The 20,000-nt window shown below is 30.5% G+C and overlaps 1 protein-coding gene across 3 annotated transcripts in view; it reads right to left on the bottom strand.

Annotated features, from left to right (window-relative positions):
* LOC132723132 (uncharacterized) overlaps window positions 1-20,000 on the bottom strand; it is a 58,592-nt gene that overhangs the window by 4,730 nt on the left and 33,862 nt on the right. For all 3 annotated transcript variants that reach the window (XM_060707808.1, XM_060707815.1, XM_060707823.1), the window contains exons 2-4: window positions 4,983-5,081; window positions 4,385-4,465; window positions 541-697 (exon numbers count right to left, since the gene is read on the bottom strand). In XM_060707808.1, coding sequence (XP_060563791.1) covers window positions 541-697; window positions 4,385-4,465; window positions 4,983-5,078 — 334 coding nt within the window. In that variant the 5' untranslated portion in view covers window positions 5,079-5,081. The remainder of the gene's footprint in view (window positions 1-540; window positions 698-4,384; window positions 4,466-4,982; window positions 5,082-20,000) is intronic.

Genomic DNA, 20,000 nt, shown 5'->3' with positions numbered 1-20,000 from the left:
TGAGTAATGTATAGATAGTTATACACATAGAGATAAATGCATTCAAACATTCCTCAGAAGTTAATGAAACGTTTCAAGTAAAATTCAAACCAATGATTTCCAATCATAATTATTTGCTTTCAAAAACAAGTTTGTTTGTTTGGGGTTTAAGTCACACCGACACTGTCATATGCCGACGTTCCAGCATTACTATTGGAGGTAGACCTCAGGTGACCTTCCTTGCATTATTTCAGGCACGAACGGCCACCTGAGTAGAATCATATACGTTCCGTCAGCTATTTAGATAATTTCCTCACATGAAAGAATCCATAGTCCCTGTCGGAATTTGAGCCCATAGCGGTGATGAAGTCAACGACCTTAACCACTCGGCCACGGACGCCCCAAAAAACAAGCTTTTCATGAAACAGATAAAACCAATCGACACTTCCTTTAATTAGGATAAAATAGTATCCAATGTCAATCTACTGAACAGCAAATCGATTGAACATTGAAATAAGCATATTTAGGAGAGACATTGAGACATATCAAAACCTTCGTTACCTTCTCGTCTCCAGCATGGTCTCGGGATATAAGAACCAGATGGTGAAACGCGTAAACATATTCCAAGATGGCGACCTCTTTTCTCTGTTTTGTTTTCAATCATTGTGTCTTCTGATTCCAAAAGGACATTCGGATTCACTTTTCCCTCAGCAATGAGCTGAAAATAATCCAGAATTTAGTTATCAATACATATCATTGTCGTACTATTTAATCATAAAAGATTGCAGTAATTACTTCTAAACATTTTAATTGGTTCATAATTGTGTTCCTGTAATAACATTAATTTAGGTTACAAATAACGTCATATGTCTGCAATCTTACGAACATTGCCTGGTAACAGTCGCAGTTTGTTTGAAGACATTTGAGAAAATTTTAAGTACATACAAACCATCTTTTGTAACAGTTTTCAAATTTACCGAAGCCACATCTGAAACATGTTTTGAATTTGCAATTAAGGTTTCCTAAAATATATCCTTTCCTTGCGCTTCTTCAGACATCAATCGATTATCCTCAAAACATTTTCTCTATCTAATATTAAGGGTGCTTTAATAACCTAAAATCGTTTAAATCTTCTAAGGAAATCGCTTATTTTGTCCCAAAATGGTTTTTTTAACAAGTTCTTTAGATGTAAAGCTACCTCAAAGCAACAAATCAGTAGTCGGAGCTGGATATAAAGAAATTGTAGTTTTCCAGCGTTGAATATATTACCTAAACATAATAGCAAAAATATTATAAAAATAAATTTTAATTGCTTATGCTCATTACATTAGCCTTACAATAATTTCTTCTTTGGTTTAATAATCTTGCTGACACGAAGCTCCTTTTTGAAAAAAATAGAAATAACTACGTTTTACTGAAGTAAGGATATAATTAAAATTGCGAATGGCATTATCGATGTGTACGAAATATGATAATCATAACAAGCAAGCTATCTAAACGATATTAATACGATATTAATTGATACGATATTAATTAAAACAACAATACTTTGATTAGCACTGAGATGAAAATTGCTCAGTTTCAAGTTAATGTTCAAGATACATGAAATTTTTTAGAATTGTTTCTTTTACAGGAAAGTACAATGTACTACTTTTTGTATAATCTTCATTTGAAGTATTTTTTAAATGTAGCTTAAAAGAGTGGCAAGATCATTAAATTTTTGTAGTTGATTTATGTTAATATAATCAGTCTAAATAGACATGGGCGGCCGTTATCAAACTCCACTTATAAAATTGATAGCAAAAAAATAAAATTGATATCAAAATAATATAGATACAAACAGAATCCCTTAAGAAAGCCCAACACGGCAAAGTTGAAAATGTTGCAGGCTCGGTTTGATTGAGCCTGTCCATGAACGGTACTGGAAAGTGCAAGCTACCGTCAAAGCCCCCTAGCACCGGCTCAATCAGAAGTCAACATTAAAATATGTTAGCATTTAATTATGTTATTCTCTTTCAATATTATGAATGTTTAAATTTCAAAACTTTTCGCTTGAACCTTAATAATGACTCAGTCAACCCGACATGCTGTGAATTTTGTTAGTCTATGTTTACTTTACAATACTACAGACGGATCGATTTTTCAATTGTCATCCAACAGCAACTAGGTGCGTTGCTGTTGTTATTTTTTTCGAAAAGGTCATCAATTCAATGTCTTATAAGCTAACCTTCAGTCACTTTATTCACTTTAAATTAATCTAGTGACTCGTATTATTCTCAATTACTCGACTTAAAAGCTGACAATCTCATTTTATCAATTATAAATATTAATTGGAAATTTCCTTACTGACGCTATATTGCGTAAAAATTTCTTTTAAAGGATCAGGTAAATTTGATATTCCTCATATGCCACTCATTGTTGGTGGTGTCATGGGATTTGCAGATTTAATTGGTTCATCTTCACGCAACTTGTCTTGACCAATTAACCTAATGAATTTATTTATGAGAAGAGCGCGAAAATATTGCAAAAAAATCGTTTAAATATGGTACATGTGCTGCCAGTTCTGTTCATGCAATAAACCGACATTGCTATAACATTCCTCATAAATAGTTTCCATTCTCTCATGCACAGATGATATAAACACAAATCTTAGATTTATGCCAAGTAAAGCTTTAGAGGCGTGGAAGGTTGCTTTCGAATAGCACTACCGTCTATAAACAGCCTAAATAAACAAGAATCGGTTGAACCGGGTGTTGCTCCCCGAGAAGGTTTTAGACACAGGAAAGTATAAAAAATGACGAAAAGGCAAAAACTTCAAAATTAGGCAAGGCAGATTATGTTTTTTTGCACTGCAGTTCTATTCAACGAGATCTATCTATCTTTAAAGATTCGTGATGATATCTCTTACAGTTTCAGAGTTATGTCCCAGGTAAAATTCAAAGTGTAAAAATGAACAAAAGACAATAACTCCAAAATGAGACAAGGCTGTGTTTATGTGCTTTAGCATTGCAGTTCTATCCAACGTGATTTATCTACCTGTTATGCCCCGGACAAAAGTCAAAACTTAAAATAAACAAAGGACAATAACTTCAAAATAAGGCAATGTAGAGTTATGATTCTTTAGCACTGCACTTCTACCTAATGAAACCTATCTACCTACACAGTTTCATGTTGATATCTCTTATAATTTTAGAGTAATGTCCCGGACAAAGTTCAAAATGTCAAAATGAACAAAGGGCAATAACTCCAAAATTAGGGAAGAACGAGTTACGGTTCTTGTGCACTGCAAACTTACTCAATGAGATTTATCTATCTGCAAAGTTTCATGTTGATTACTCTTGTTGTGTCAAAATTATGTCCCGGACAAGAAAACCGGACAGACGGACAAGGCGGCGACTATATGCTCCCCCAAAATTTTTCAGGGAGCATAAGAACCGAGCCTGCAACATTTTCTATTTTACCGTTTTGTGTGCTCCGAAGGGTGTCGTTTTTCTTTTTTGTTACATTTTGCCTGTTAATTTCTTTTACATAATAACCTTTCTTTAAAGATTTAAACTAAAAGATCATTTAGTTAGTAGTCTATGGCCTTTGACATTTTGATTTCTTGTCTTCAAATAATTGTAAAGCAGTGGATTAGTATAGATTTAAAACACAAGAAGAAAATGGATAAAGTAAACAAGGTATGCGAGAAATATGCATTTACTTATAGACTGCTAAATGAGACGGTATAATTGTGGAGGTGTCCCCATGGAAAACATTTGCTTAATTTGGCTGAGCAGAATGATCGTGGAGGGAGGTAATGGTATGGTATGATAAAGAGCAAAATGATACTTCGTTAATTGGTACGCACTACAAAAACGTGAGCGGCATTTACCAATAACAACCTTGATATGAACTTATATAATTTATGTTACCAAGGAAGCACTTGTCTACAGTTTTTGGAATTTGACAGAGTACAAACAAAATATCAATACAATGCCAACAAAAACATTTGGTAATTCATATGACATTTAAACACAATCTCTTTAAAAATGTAACAGTTAAATATAGATATTTAAATTTATTTTGGTATCACAGTACATACAATGGTAACAAACATGCCGTATTTATACAAAAACAGAATACTTCAATAAAATACAAACATGAGAATTGACCAAGTTATGCAACGAAGTACCTAGGATAACACAAGAAAGCAATGGAACCCTTTTTTTAGCATTCTGATCCTTATAACTAGCGGCATGATATATACATGATCACTCATAGATATTTACAGATTCAAACAAGCACTAGAAAAAACTGATAATACTAAATCATACTTATCAAACAAAATCAAAATGAGAGAAGGTTAGTGACACAATGGCATCTAAATGTATTTAATAGAAATAATGCATCAATGTGTACATACCTCCTCCAACGCATACATCAACATATCCTTGAGGTCTCTTGTTTCCATGTATTTCGGTCTTTTATCCGCTGATAATGATGTCTACAATGACGAAAGTAAAATAAATGAAAAGTCCAAAGATCTATTAACAAGTTTCATAAAGCATCATTATGAACAATAACAACTATAAAGGCTTCAACACTAAGCCTCTCATTGATGGTATTTATAAATGCAAGCTACCGTTCACGACAACTCACTATAATTAGATGGTGTTTAATGTAGATTAAAACACGTGCAGACGTGTTCTTATGCGATAATATATCAAAGCGGGCATCATATCATAAGGGGAATGACATAGTATTCAATCAGGAATAAAGAGTAATCAAACCAATGAGAAATGTTAAAATTGATAGATTTTAAGATTCACATACATGAAAAATGAAGTGCCGAATCATCTGCAAGGACAGAAAACAATTCATATGTATTACCATATGTTTACGCGATGAGGCAAATTGTAGAAGATAAAATTAATGTATACGACAAAGTTTACGTGGGAATAAAAATGATTTCCTTTTTCTCTACCTTATGATATTAATTTTAAATATTTTATTGTACTTACCCCGTCATCTGCCGAAGATATCGGTATTGCTAAAGATTGTGTCACCACCATACATGCTACAAACACTGCCACCATTGTTGAAGTTTGAAGTTCCATTATCTAAAATAAAATGCAAATAAAAGATAATTTTTGATTTCGTTTCTCTCTATTTTCACATAAGTGCCAACTTGTAATAGAAAACTGATATCAGACCTTTATGTTTTGTCACATCTCATGATGTTGATTTTGATTGTCAATAACAACTTCTAAGGCACATCATACGCAAGATATTATATCAGCAAAATTATTTACGATCCCAATTTGGGATGTGATTGTGGGTAAATTGAATTATTAAATATGTTGAGGTTGGATTGGTTACGACGAAAACTGTATACTGTATTGATTGATGTTAGGTAGAAACATGACGCTTGATTGTTCGGAAAATGTCATCATAATAGGCAGAATAACTATATGTGTCATTACGCGAGATAATGCACCTTTTTTACTTTTTTGTTGTCGTTTTCTAAATAAAACACATTTGTTAATAAAAAAAAACGAAACAAAAGAAATAAAAGACAGTTTGTGCAGTATGTAGAAAGATTTTTTTTCGGATTATCTGTCACATTTAGAAGCTTTGTGACCACTAATATGAAAGAAATAACTAGAATAGAGAAAAATAAGAATCTTAAGAACATTCAAAAAGTTTTCAAGCTTGGTTTGATTATTTATTGTTAATCCTATTTGCTTCTTATTTGTTTGTTTTAAGGACTTGTCTGATTATGCAACTGTTTTTTCAAAACAAATGTAGTTACTTTTTTTCCAACACCTGCCTAAAAGTAACAATTTGTTACGAAATGTTAAATTATAGGATAAGCGGACATTTCTTTTTAACTGATTTTGCTTGTTTTTAATTTTCATTATTTTTTCTAAAAAGAACATAGAATCAGTTTGCCTTTTGCTTTTTTGAATATGGAAACAATACATTGTTTAAAATGATGTATACACAGTTACGTTGCCGTTTTATTTTGTGATTCATAGATCACATTTGAGTACTTACATCACACAACACAAGGAAATTGATGATATTTTGTTACAACATTTAATAAGGCAATTGTAGTTTACTCAATATCTAATTGCTTGTTCATTAGCAGTAAGAGTTGAGAACAATTATTATAAAAGAAAGTAATAAGTAATTCAGACATGCACATCCATTTATCATAATTTAAATAACAAATGAAAGCTTTAAATGCAAGCGGATACAAAAAAGATGATGAATTGATTCGAGTCAATGAGAAAATTTGCATGCGACCATATTATTAAAAAAATAGCAACGTCAAACATTACGTTTGGACAGATAATATTTGAAAGAAATTAATAAGCTATCACTATTTTAATAAATTGCTGTTAGATTTTTATTAAATGTGCTACATTGCTTTTGGGTTTATGATGTTAAGAGCTATTAAGAAGAACCTGAATTGTATTCATGAACATTTCTTTTACATTAAATATCAGATTTTGGTTTTTTATGGTCATTGGCAAAACTGACATTTTTTTTTTCAAGATTATTTTTGACCAGCGCAAAATTTCATGCTTTGGAAAATAAATTCAAATTGCTTCGCTAAGAATAAACATAGTGTTTATTCCTCGTATAGTAATTGATATTGATATACGTTTTAAAGTGAAATTTGTCAAATATATCTAAAATTATATTCCTTATTTGGTAATTCTCAACTTGTGTGAAGCATCTGGCTTAACGAATAACGACGCCAAAACCACTTTAGTCTATTTGTATAAATAAGCGGCATATTGTTGTTTGTACCTTAATGTTAGAAAATTGAAGGGATGTGTGTTGTCTTCTTTAAAGAGAGAACTTTGCATTTTACCATTTATCAGAATTCCCATGTCTGTCAGCACAGAGAATTGAATTCTTAAATTCTGTCTGAAGGATATTATAGCCAGTTGATGGAAGTTAAGAAAATATATATCAGATGTTGATTTTGAATTTGAATTGAATTGAGTTGCAAGGTTTTCATGTTGTTGTTTTTTGTTGTTTGTTTTTTTGTTGTTTTTTTGTTGTTTTTGTTGTTGTTGTTGTTGTTGTTTTGTGGGGGAGTTTGGGCATGGGCTTTATAAAGCTAGTATATTAAGTAGAATATTATATTCCTTTTAGTTTCACTATAATCATATTGATTGGCAACACATATAGTCGTTTTCAGACAGAAAACGTAAAAATTAAAATGTGTCCTGGGGAATAAAAGAAAACCTAAAAATTTTAAAATTGTATCCTGTGGTAAAAGTTAGAAAATGTGTCATGCGGAACAATAAAAAGGACACATGTTCTTTTCCTTGTCATGTTTTCAAAACACAAAGACATACAACCGTCCATTTAGATACAAAGAATAAGATTTAGGCAAAACAATTTATTGAGGTCATGATAAAGCGTAACATCTTTCTAAAGGATGGAGGGGAGTATGCAATGCTAAAAATTTTAATTCATGTTTTTAGAATATTACCATGTAATAAAAAAATATTTAAAAAAATCAAAGTAAATCAAAAGAATTATATCTGTTGTTTTTTTCTCATTTTACAAATAAAATACCATTAATGACGTTCACAAAGTCAGAAAAAATGATATAGATTGTGATTTTTGCCTCTGTAAAAGTCATATAACAAACATGTTTCTTTTGAAATGAATTTCTTCGTAACACTCACACTCATCATAATAATTACATTGGCCATACAAATCCTATACACAATATGCAGACATACAATATGTTTGCAATAAATTAGCCATTTTACGTCCAAGATAACATATTTGATACATTGTGAACTTATTTATTTATGCTGTTATAGCGTTCTAAAACCTTCAGACTATATGATAAAATTGGTTAAATGTCGACAACCAGACTAACCACAATAATTTAGGAAAAACTTTTACGATGTGGTTTGTGACTGAAATATACATCATATGATAAGCATAAGTTTGCGGTTAACGTTAGCCTTTGCCATCCGTGCATCTTTTGAAACACTTGTAAATAACCAATCGATTGCTCCCCCACCCCCGCCTAAATCTTCCTAAAATCAAACTTTACGATTTATTTGTGGTTAGAAATCGTTTGGCTTATACCAACATTTATCCAATTTCTTTATTTCAAGACATTTGATGGGCATCTTTTACTCGTACAAGTCAGTACGACACAGATAAACATGTGGAAAAAAGATGATCCCTCGGACGCACCTATCACAACAAAATAGAATAAAATTTCAAACTCGGTTTGATTGATTCTGTACATGAAGGACAATAAAAATGTGCAACAGCCCTCATGGATCCTAACAAAAAAAAAATGTTGTTCCTACTAACTTTCATTGTTCTTGTAGAAATTAATGAAGTTTTGCTAATCATACGTTTATAAAAGAACATAGTTCCAACGTATGTATAATGTCTTATTTGTTCAGCGTTCAATCACGGAGGAGGATTATATCTAATCAGTTTTATAGTGAAAGAAAGAAAAAATCTAGTGACATCAAATTAAGCAACATAAATCGCCGGTGTACAGTTAAACATGGACAATAACAAGTTAGTATTGGATACAAGTCAGTGATGTGATCATTGTTGACAATTTTTTTGATACATTAAGCTGTTTGATATGCTAATTAAACATCGTATAGAATGCTTGCTTAAACAAATAATGATGAGAGATTTGAAAGGAATTTTCAATCGGTGACATTTATACTTAACTTTATATTATTTAGTAAATAAGTATTAAGTAAATATTACAATGTAATAAACATTTATAGATATTTTACGGTATGAAGGGTCTGACCACGACTCTCTCATACATATTACGGGGCGAATAACCCAAGTATAATCCCAAAAAACAACAAAAACAAACACACAACAACAACAAGAAAAGTATTTGTATTACTAATGTATACAATCAAGTCGTTAATGGGTAAATAAACGTATGTTATTATTTGTCTTACATCTTAAAAACTAAGTTTAGAAAATGTTTCATTGTTTTCATGTCATTATACGTTTTGATCCGTTCTGCACCATCACACATATTACATATGCAAGAATCTGTCAATCAATTAAACGTGTTGTTAAACTACCCCTCTGCTAAAATATCGTTTGATTCGAAAACTAACTTTAGCTAAAGAAATAGGTGCATGAGGGCACCTGCTAGAAGGCCCGTTGCCTGTGGGCATAAGAGATGCAACTAGCAAGTTTAATCTAATCAACATTATAAGATAACAATGTAAATTGTAAAATAAAATGTAAAATATAATTCCTGAAATAAACCTTTTTGAAATATAGTAATATATAAAAACATTTTTCCTAGCATTTAGTCACTATAATTGGCATTGACTTATCATTCTTTTAAGCAAGGACTTTATTAATCAATTTATCATCCGCAAAAATTTCCCATTGTGTATTAAAATGTTGTCCGTGTAATTTACATCTAATGCTTTCCATGCATATGTATTTCCTGTTAGATAAGACAAACAATACAAAAATGCTTGCACAATAAACAGGTTTATAACAACAACTAAACAAATTGTTAATAGCTCTTAAAATAGGCTTCCTGTATTATATTGAGAATCATCCAATAAATAACTCTATGTATTGACACTTACAAAGCATCTTCCAATTAACAAACGTGGTCTTTTTATACCATTTAAATACAGAACTTTGACATATAGAACTTATTTTAAGGTAATGTCGATATGTGCATTGATAGTCAGACAGCAAAGAAAACATGTTGAATACATATATCAACGGTGTAAGAATTATACAAAGCATTTAGATATTATTGCATTATTTTGACAACGCATTATGCAATATCCTTTTCAGATATATGGCCAAATACATCCTGCGGTTTTTATATAATCTAAAAATGAAAAATGTTGTAAGGATTGGTTGATATTGATTAATTGATTGATTGACTGATTGATCGACTGATTGATAGATCGATAATTGATTTATTAATTGATTATAGCAAGGTATCATGGTATGATGGTACATCATAAAACTTCACAAATCGAAACAAGATGTAGGAATAAATAATTAAATAGCCATCAAACAACATCTTATGTAAAGGATAACATAATTTATGAAACTATATAAATGTATGTTCAATTTATGGCTTACAAATCATTTGAAACAACATTTTCACAGTGACACTTTCAAGCGAAGAATTTTTTTTATTTTATACATGTAGAATGTCAGAAGAATAATAAACAGCCGAGGACAATAGGATGAAAACAAAATCTCCTTCGTACCGACCTTTACATGATTCTTTTTGGTTGAAACACACAAATGCCATTAGAAACTTATATAAAGAAAGAAACCCTTTACAAGGACATGAATCAATGCATAAAATTCTGTTATATCAAGATGTCCCGGTTAGCATAATTGGAGAGTTTGGAAGCGATGATATTGAAATGTACGATTTCAATAGATAACTTTAGTAATGATGTCTTGTCTTACTAATAGCCTGATTCATGACAATAAGATCAAAGTCAATATAATGACGACTTGATCAATATTCTCTTTATGTAATGAAAAGACAAAAAACAACAATGCTGGATTAATGTATAATGTATTCCTCGTAAGTTTCGTGGAAATCATCTAGTAAGAAATATAAAAAATATATAATTTTTTTTTAAGAAATCAAACAAGATAAACATAATGCTAACCTCTGAATAAAACCAAGTGTTTGATCTTTAACTTTTTTTCTTTGGCTTCGTTATTTGTGCGATGTACAAGCGAATAATTTGTCTGTTACTACAAATTCTGATAGCAAGTTCTCATCATTTGGGGATCTTTGTGAGCAGAATATCTAAAGTTGTAAATGAATAGATACATTCTTGAAACGCACAGTCAGATCTTGTTCATTTTGAGAAAAGACCTCTCCTTTTATCTTGTTATTTACAAGTATTCTCATGTCAGTCGGCACGATAATTCTCAATAAGTTTATTTCAGAAATACATAATAGATGGTTGATGACAGTTTAGATGGATCAAACTTTGAATTGGCGAATTATATGAGCATGACGTCTAGCCATGTTCTTATTTTACTGTGTAAAATTCGTTTCCTGTAGAAGCGAAATTTGGCTGATATTTTCGGAAATAAGGAAGTGCCATACAATTTACCGTCTTAGATAAAATGAAATATTCAACTATATACACGAATGACACTATATATCCTAAATGTATAGTAATTTTGTTATTTTGACCATTCTATATACTCAACCCAAGTGAATATTACATAAACAAACGTAAGTTGACTGGCAAAAAAAAATGACTTTACATTAAAAAAGAAGTATACGTTTCTTTTTGCATACCATACGCTTGTGATTATATCTTTCGAAAGAAGTTTTATAAAAGAGTCACATTTATAACAGAAACGAGACTTTGTGATTATTGTATGTAAACGTACCCTAACAAAACAATCCATTCCTGTTTAAACTGAGCTTAAGCGGTATTTCGCACATTATGAATTCGCTTTTAAAAAACACCTTTTGTATGACATTTTTTAATTAAGGAGCTATAAAGAGGAGAATACATAAAATGCCGAACAAAAAATCTTCATTGCCGTTCATCATAATGATACAAAGCTGGAATACAATATTTTTAATAGTCACTTAAATCGCCGTTTTCAAAAATATATTCCGAAAAAAAAATAAGTTGATAAATAATAAATCGCATTCTTCTTATTTTAAAGGTGAGTCTAAAAGGTGCCAAATATTGAAACTTTCTGACACTGACATTCCAGAAAAATGCAGGAATACTTAGATACAATTATTCATGGGACACCGAATCATACTTTTTAATATGTACGTTGTTTGCAATGTTTTTGTATGTACTAAAGCATCAAGAAATAAATTAAATCTAAGTAGTTTGGAAATCTGGTTCCCACCGTCTAAATATCTTTCGAATTATATCTTACAAATTATTAATACGACTTATACTTACTCTGATGAAATTGAAAGTGATTAGCTTTTGATGCCAATTTTGAGTGAGGCCAACCTGCACATTTATTAATACGACTTACATGTGTACAAACTCTGCTGAAATTGAAAACGATCATCCTATGATGCCAATTTTGAGTGAGACCAACCTGCACGTTATTGCAGTCTTACAAGGCTGCTCAAATTTTGTTTTCAATAAAGTTTCGAATGAGCTGTTCTAAATTCAAAGCAGGGTAACTTAATTACACGAATTAAGTTAGTTAAGAGATAAGTCAATTTCAATTACATGTCACCCATCCTATCGCACAAAATACATTGTGATTGGTGTGTTATCATGCGGAAATAACTGATATCTAGAATGACAAATGACAATTAAAATGGTTTCTATAACGATTAAATTATTAATTGCTTAAGAAAGCGATGTCACGTCAAATTGAATAAATAAGTTGAAACTCAATGACAGTTAAGGTGTTTTATGTTTAATGTGTTTGTAATTGACGGGGTGTTGTTGGGTTTGAAAAACTATGCTATAATTTAATAATCTTACAAAAATATAAATAAATAAATAAATAAATGAATAAATAAAATAATACGCATCTCAATATCTCAAACTTGTTCTTTGCGTCGAAATGTGATTCGGTTTCGCCAGTAAAGTTATTTCTTCTACATTTCATTTAATATTTCAACTAAAACAATCAATTTTTAAGCTTTAAAGAAAACTGCAACTGATCGGGAATATGTCTCCGCGTCCACGTGATTTAAACTCGTGCGTGAGACACTTTACACTTTTCCAGTAATTGCATTGCAAAATGGCGGCAAAATAATAAAAATAATGTGCAGACTTAAGAAACTGCTGCAATAAACTTGCCATTTTACGGCACAAGATAACTGTAGTTTTCCGACAGTGTGAGCATCAAATAGGTATTAAAGAATTGTAAAACATTTATATCATATCCTGGAAATTAGAAAAATGTCAAATTCCCGACGTGTAAAGTTATTTTAGAACAAAATGGTAAGGAAAAGGTAATTGATGTAAACAATTGTCTTGGCTCGTATATCTATAAATTTAAAGTAAAATGCCTCTTTCCCAGAAAACCTCTTACTTCCTGGTTCAGTTTCACTAGTTTCTGGAATGTCGCATTTTAAATTCTGTTAGAATAGTAACAGTTAGGTCAATACAGCTCTATAATGTTTCGGGTTAAGCATTTGATGCCTTTTTTCATATCTTATGATTATTTTCAAAAGTTCATTGAATTGTTTGAGACCTCAATTGATGGAGTTGAGATGGCTTTACAACCAAAAGTTGTCTGAAAACAGGACAGCAAATTACTTAAAGATAGATACATTTATATGTACTATGTAAATTTCATGTATCAATAATATTTTGTATTAACAAAATATTTTTTTTCTTTCTATTTTTTGAGTTGCTTGTTTATAATTAGTTGAAAATGTGCATATAGCGTACTTTGTATCAAACGCAATAAACTTCCTTTTCTTAAAAACTGTTACATTTATTTATTTTTTAAAAGCATTTTGTACTTGATTATATTATAAATTCAAAGTTGTCTCATCACATGTTTATTTAGTTCAAAGAATTCTAACGCAAATTCAGCCGTTAAAATATTAATAATTATGTATCTTTTTTAGATGCAAGGTAAAAACCTATTCAATCATGTCATTTAAGGAGTACAAAGCCAATCATGTCATTTGAAGGAGTACAAATTCAATTTATGTATTTGAAGCAATGCAAAGTCAATTGTTTCAGGTTAAGGTGTACAATGTTAATTGTGTCCTTTAAAGGAGTACAAAATCAATAATGTCATTTGAAGAAATAAAAAATCAATCGTGTAATTTTAAGCGTACAAAGTCAATCCTGTCCTTTTAAGGAATACAAAGCAAACATGTTTAAATTAATTTTATATTGATGGAATTTGACCTTGCTAGTCTATCTAGATCTAGTTTCATACAATTAATTAAATTTTTACTTAAATATATGAATAAAATATGTCAGACACTAGTTTGTAAGAACAAGGTTAACACTGACCGCTCCTATAGCATCATTTCCGATTAATATATCTTTGGGAGAATTATATAAATGCATAAAATAAAAGAAGACCCTGCTAATTTCAAGAAATATGATATTTCTGTACAAATAGAGAGACTGGATAAGGTGGGATTGGTTACTTGTCGAAAACGGTACAACTTCATTAACTTTTAATAAATAAAAACAAATATGGAAAGAGAAAATGCATTTGTTAATATTTAGATCTGAAAATATTTAATAAACATAGGCAGGATGTCGCTGAGATGTTAATATCCTCAAAACTGACGAGCAAAAAATACAAAACTGTTTTAGTTTTAAATTAGTTGAACACTATTTTGAGAAGAAAATAATTTCCTCTTAAGGAATCATCTTTTTAGGGTACAAATAATAGACATATGAAGCAATTTTACTTTTAACTGTACAGACAAGGAAAAAGATGTATTATGTATTCAAGGTAATTATTATAGACATATGAAAGGTATTATCATGATAAAAGGGTTACAACAATTTTTATAAAATTCATTTAAAGTAATAGTACATTTTTCATAATCTTATGAGCGATTCTCAAAAGTGTTATAAGGATTCATTATCACACATTAATAGTGTATGTAAACAGATTAAAATCTCCTGAAACAAAGTATTATTGTTGCTATTTTAAGAAGGGTTTTAACAGTGTAGCAGCATTTTCCTGTGTGCATCATTCGCTTTTAATAAAATACACTAACATTTTGGAAGTATTCTTTTTCAAAATTCAAACAATATTTGTTTTAATTCATATATAGCTTTAAACATTTTCAACTGTACAGGCAAGTGGTACTGAAGACAATGTTTATGTATGTAAGGTTCAAAATACAAAGTGACGTCTCGTAACCGAAATGTCCGTTAACTTGTCAAATAAACTGTGCAGGCAAGTTGTACTGGAGGAATTGCACGTGCAAGACACAAAACAAGACATATCAATTTAAGTGCGAGAAGTACCCAACGAAGTTTAACCACTGGCACTTTTATTGAAGAGCAACAAAGAAAAAACAAAAACAATATGGACAATTTTGAGAAGGTGGCATAAAACATTTGTTACTGGAAGGACAATTTTTGTCCCCATTAAATGCTCGTTTTTTTTATTTTAAATGATGCTTCACACTACCTTAATATTCAGGAAATTTAATTGGCAAATTAATTTTACTAGGCCGTGTTGATGGCGTGATATCATCGAAAATTAAATAATTAAATATTCACTGGTTGGATAAGTTATGACGCATTCGTTATTAATTGTTGTTTAGTTGAAATATGTCATTTAAATGATTCTATTCCATAATTATTGTCTAAATAATTTGATTTGAATGCATCAAACTGTTGTTTTTGTCATATGAGTGATGATTTGATGACGTATTTATAAGTCCTGTGTGATTTCATTTCTACGGTGTGATTTACTAAGGTGTTTTTTTTTGTTTTTTTTTTAAAAAACCTGCGTCGTTAGTGTGGTCATTTTATTCGTATATATACTGGTCAATTTATTTCTAACACTAAGGTATACATATGTAAATCTGTGTCATTAAAGTGGTTTCATTCAATTGTCCACGCTTGATATATGTCATGGATTGACCATTCTTTAAATTTGAAAATGTCCATTGTCAATACAAGAACTTTAGATGTCGATAAGACACCATCATGATTTAGGGAAAACTCGGGCTGTTTTCTACATTCTAGGGGCATATAACTGTTGAAATTACCAACTCTGTTCGTCAGTTTTCAATTTTCAATAATGCATTAGCAGCATTTTATCTCAGTTAATGCATGCTTCACTCTGTATCATTTCTTTATTATGGTTGTGTTGTTATATTCCCATGGGAAAATAAAGAATTAATCATGATTTTTTACAGAAGGTTCACAGACTCTGATTTCTTCTGGCATGATATGGCTTTCCAAATAAAGGAAGCATTTCAAGCAATACGGTGTCAATTTGTAAATTATCTCTTTCAAATAAAATCAAATTAGAAATATCCTTTTTTAAGATCTGAAAATTTAATGATCCAAAACGTCGACGCATATCGACGCCACTTCCTCTGCAAGTCTTTCCGTCCGTCTGTCTGTCACAAAATTGTCTGTATTATTACCCAGCAATTACTCACTGAAATTAATCAGTCTTTAGTTTATTGGTTTATTATCTGTCTGACATTCACCACAGAAATCATATTGTCATATTACTCAGTTATGAAATTTATCTAAATTAAAATAGGTAGTATCATTTTTCAAAATTGTCTTTATGAATATTTCGAATAATTCTTTACATGTGAAGGTTTGAGATATATACATGATATGTGTAACAACATCGCATAATTCTATACTCTATGTGGCTATTCTTTAAACAATCTTGTTATTCATAGTAAAATACTATCCAAATAACTCTTGAAACAAAATAAATATTTAGTCATACAGGGAACTTGAAAATCTATTAGCGATTGAAAGAATTAATGCGCGGACATTGACCATTGTATTTGACACTTTGTCTGAATGTGTGTGTAATAAGGCGATATCGAGTGTTTCCATGTACGATTATATTTTTGCAATATAAAACACGATAATCGTATTATGGTATACAAACATTTTTGCTGTATTGACAGTGTTGTTTTACCATAAAGAAATGACCAGTACACACAATTAGAAAGAAAACATAAAGTGAGTTAATGGTACTGACGAGTTATACTTATAAATAATCAAACGGTATCTGACGAAGCGATACGATCATTTGTCTCTCATCGCTTGATTCAGAGATCATGTGGGATTAGTTAACGGTAAAATTAGTTATTACTGGGTAATTACTGGTTAATTATCCAGGAAAGTCATGAAAATGGATCGACGACCGCCGAGATATGGCCAAAACTATTTTTGTTTAAACCAACGTTAAACATGACAAAGAAGTTATGCATTATTTAAGCTTTTGAATAGAAAGTGTAAAAACAAAACTCTTGAAACTCCAGGAACTTTTTTTTTATTAAATTGGATTTAATGTGAGCTTGATTGTCAAGCATTTGTATAATTTAAGATGTGTGTTCACTTCTGGAAATTTTCATTCCCAAGAGAAAACAATTAAACTGTTCACACATTGAAAAATGATTTAGATGATGCCACAAAACTATATGTTGTCAGATAATGTTATTTTACACAAAAATCAAATCTGACGACGCTTAGTAAATCGATCATTTTGTGTTTGAACTTCATACTCTTCCGAAGAATAATGATTGTTCATGATCAACAGAAGAAAAACGACACCCCCCACCAAGAATACGAAAAGCAGCCTTTATTGCTGACAAAATTTACACACTATAAGTCGCAAAAAGATATGCGACCATAACTTGCCTCAAAAGTAAATAAAAAAAACACAACAACAAGTTAATAACGGTAAGAGTTACTCAAATCAGTTCATTTTTTTAATATATGAAAATCAGAATGGAAAATAGGGTTGTGCTTGTAAATTTGATGTTATGAAAGTATTTGCATCGAATAAAGTATACGCACTACGGACAACAGACGATTCGTATAAACAAAATGTATATTATGCCTCAGAAATTAATGCTGGTTTTCTTTTTGTAATGATAGTTACAATGACTGTAATGATTGTAGGTTTAGAACACAAGAGAAGCTGGACACTCTAAGGAAACAGAGCATGAATGTGATGTAAATAAATGTTCTTTGCCCCTTAAAAACGACAAACACAGCCTAAGTATACGATATTACGAAAAATGGAGGGAGAAGTACGGGAACAAGCTATTTTTTTAATAGGAGTATGAACGCTCCGAAAACAATGTGCGTTATCTAGACTTCATGTCACTGTTTCGAATTCTGATTTTTATTTCATGAAAAACTTTCCTATTTCGTGTATTTTTAAGAATAAAATTATTAATTCGTTATTCCAATACACATAAGTGATAAATGAAGCTGCTGCGCACACAATCCTTTTTTAAAACTATTATAGACAAATACATTACTAGTTATAGGACGGTCGCCATTTGTAAATTTTTGTTTGTCCCTAATAAACCGCTTCAAAACTCGTGAATGTCTATACACTTCTGAACGATTCTGATCTTTTTCAACCATCAACTTTCCATATATATACTTCCTGTTAAAAAGAAATACCCATGTCTGTCGGCCAGATAATTTTCAATAAGATTCTTTCCCTTAGATGTATACAAAAGAATGCTGATGAATGTAAAGACGGATTAAATGTTGAATAGGCAAGTAAAAATCATGTTAACTTGACGTCTAGCCATGTTTGTATGTTGCTTTATAATACAATTGTAGTGGAAGGGGGAAATTAATCTTGTGTTGTAGGAAATTAGGAAAAGTGAGACCGTTTTCAGATGTGAATAGATTATTTAGAATTCGTTTTACACTGATTGTACTTGATACCCCTAGCAAACCTTTCATAATCTGACTAAAATTTATTTACAGTTTTGCTGCTGCTGTTGTTGTTGTTGTTGTTGTCTTTTTACTTTTAGACAAAAATCCATAAAATGCAATGTAAAAGAATATCTATACTCAGGCATCTGTATCTAAAAGAATAAACAAAATAAAACCACATTTATTTTGTAGGTACCTCTGTACATTTTTATCGTTTTTGTATCTATATGTGCTATATTTCTCTACAACATATATTCATAAAGACAACAAAGAATTGTTTTTATCTTGATTAAATAAACTTGTAAACGTAATACACTTGTATTAAGATCTTTAGAATAAACTCCAATATTAAATGAAATGAACATATGAATATACAGAAGACCAAAAATACTATGAAAACAAAATATTACATTTGTAACAAGTGTGCATTTGCAAGTATAGTAATGGAAATAATCAAACAGAAACGTGTGCCCTTAACATGCATCTGTTAAAACACATGGTGTAATGTTTTAACTTTTGTATCCAGTTATCTTTGTGCGTAGAAAAATCATTAATCAATTAAATATGACAAGAGAAATTTCACACGGCTTATTCCATTGCCCAAAAGATAATTTTGAATTTTATGAATAAATAATTGATACAAATAGAATTGAAAAATGTCATTTTATCTGGTCTCTATCGTGAAAATAATTACTGACTGAAAGCAGAACTGCTGTAAGATTAAATTAAATTAAGGACGTATGGAACACATGAAATTCTGGAGAGATGGTTTAGCAATAAGCTTAAAAGAGATGATCATTATTTCATTACAATTTTCAAGTACAATTTGTAATTTGGCAAAAGTGTGCATTTAAAACTGTTGTAAATAAATACATAAAAAAATATCTTCATCATTTTTTTCTATAAAAACAAGTATTGTACAACACTAACTTTATGATAGTTTTGTTGACTTTCCCTTAAGGAAGGAAAAGTAATAAAAGCAAGAATGAGATGTTTGTTCACACCATCGCCGATGTTAAAGAACTGGAACACCTGTGTCCTAGGTATGAATTATTTGGTGAGACAGTTTTACAGTAATTGTTTCCTCTAATCAAGAAGACAAAGTTATATACAGACAACACCTACGTTTTGTAATAAACCAACTAGTTCACACTTTTGACAATATTTGTTAAAAAATTGTAAAACATTCATACAATGTAATTAGAACAAACAGGTTGTCAACATCTGCAATTGTGGTAATATCTCAATACTAAATTTATCCATGTATTGGTAGAAATAACTAAGAAAACTTTGGTATCATAACTCATTCATTTAATGCTTAATTTCAGTTAACTTAACACTACATTTCAATCATTTTTGCAACCTACCACATTCAAAATATTATACGCTTAAGCATTTGGGTTGTTTTTTGCCCACCTGGAGTTACAATGTCAAAACACTTATCCTATATTGAATATACAGACTGAATTAGTATTTGTTTCTAGTTGACATACCTCCATATCCTCAACGGTGAACATAAGTTTAGCTCTCTTCACTTAATTAACCTTTATTAGGACGAGTTCACAGTTAAAACGCAGTAATATCAGACCCTTTTTTTCACGGCAGGTTTTAAGTAATTGTAAA

Source organism: Ruditapes philippinarum, unplaced genomic scaffold, assembly GCF_026571515.1.
Source record: "Ruditapes philippinarum isolate M1 unplaced genomic scaffold, ASM2657151v2 ctg828_1_1_1_1, whole genome shotgun sequence".
Classification (NCBI taxonomy): domain Eukaryota; kingdom Metazoa; phylum Mollusca; class Bivalvia; order Venerida; family Veneridae; genus Ruditapes; species Ruditapes philippinarum.
This window is presented reverse-complemented; position numbering and strand designations above follow the sequence as displayed.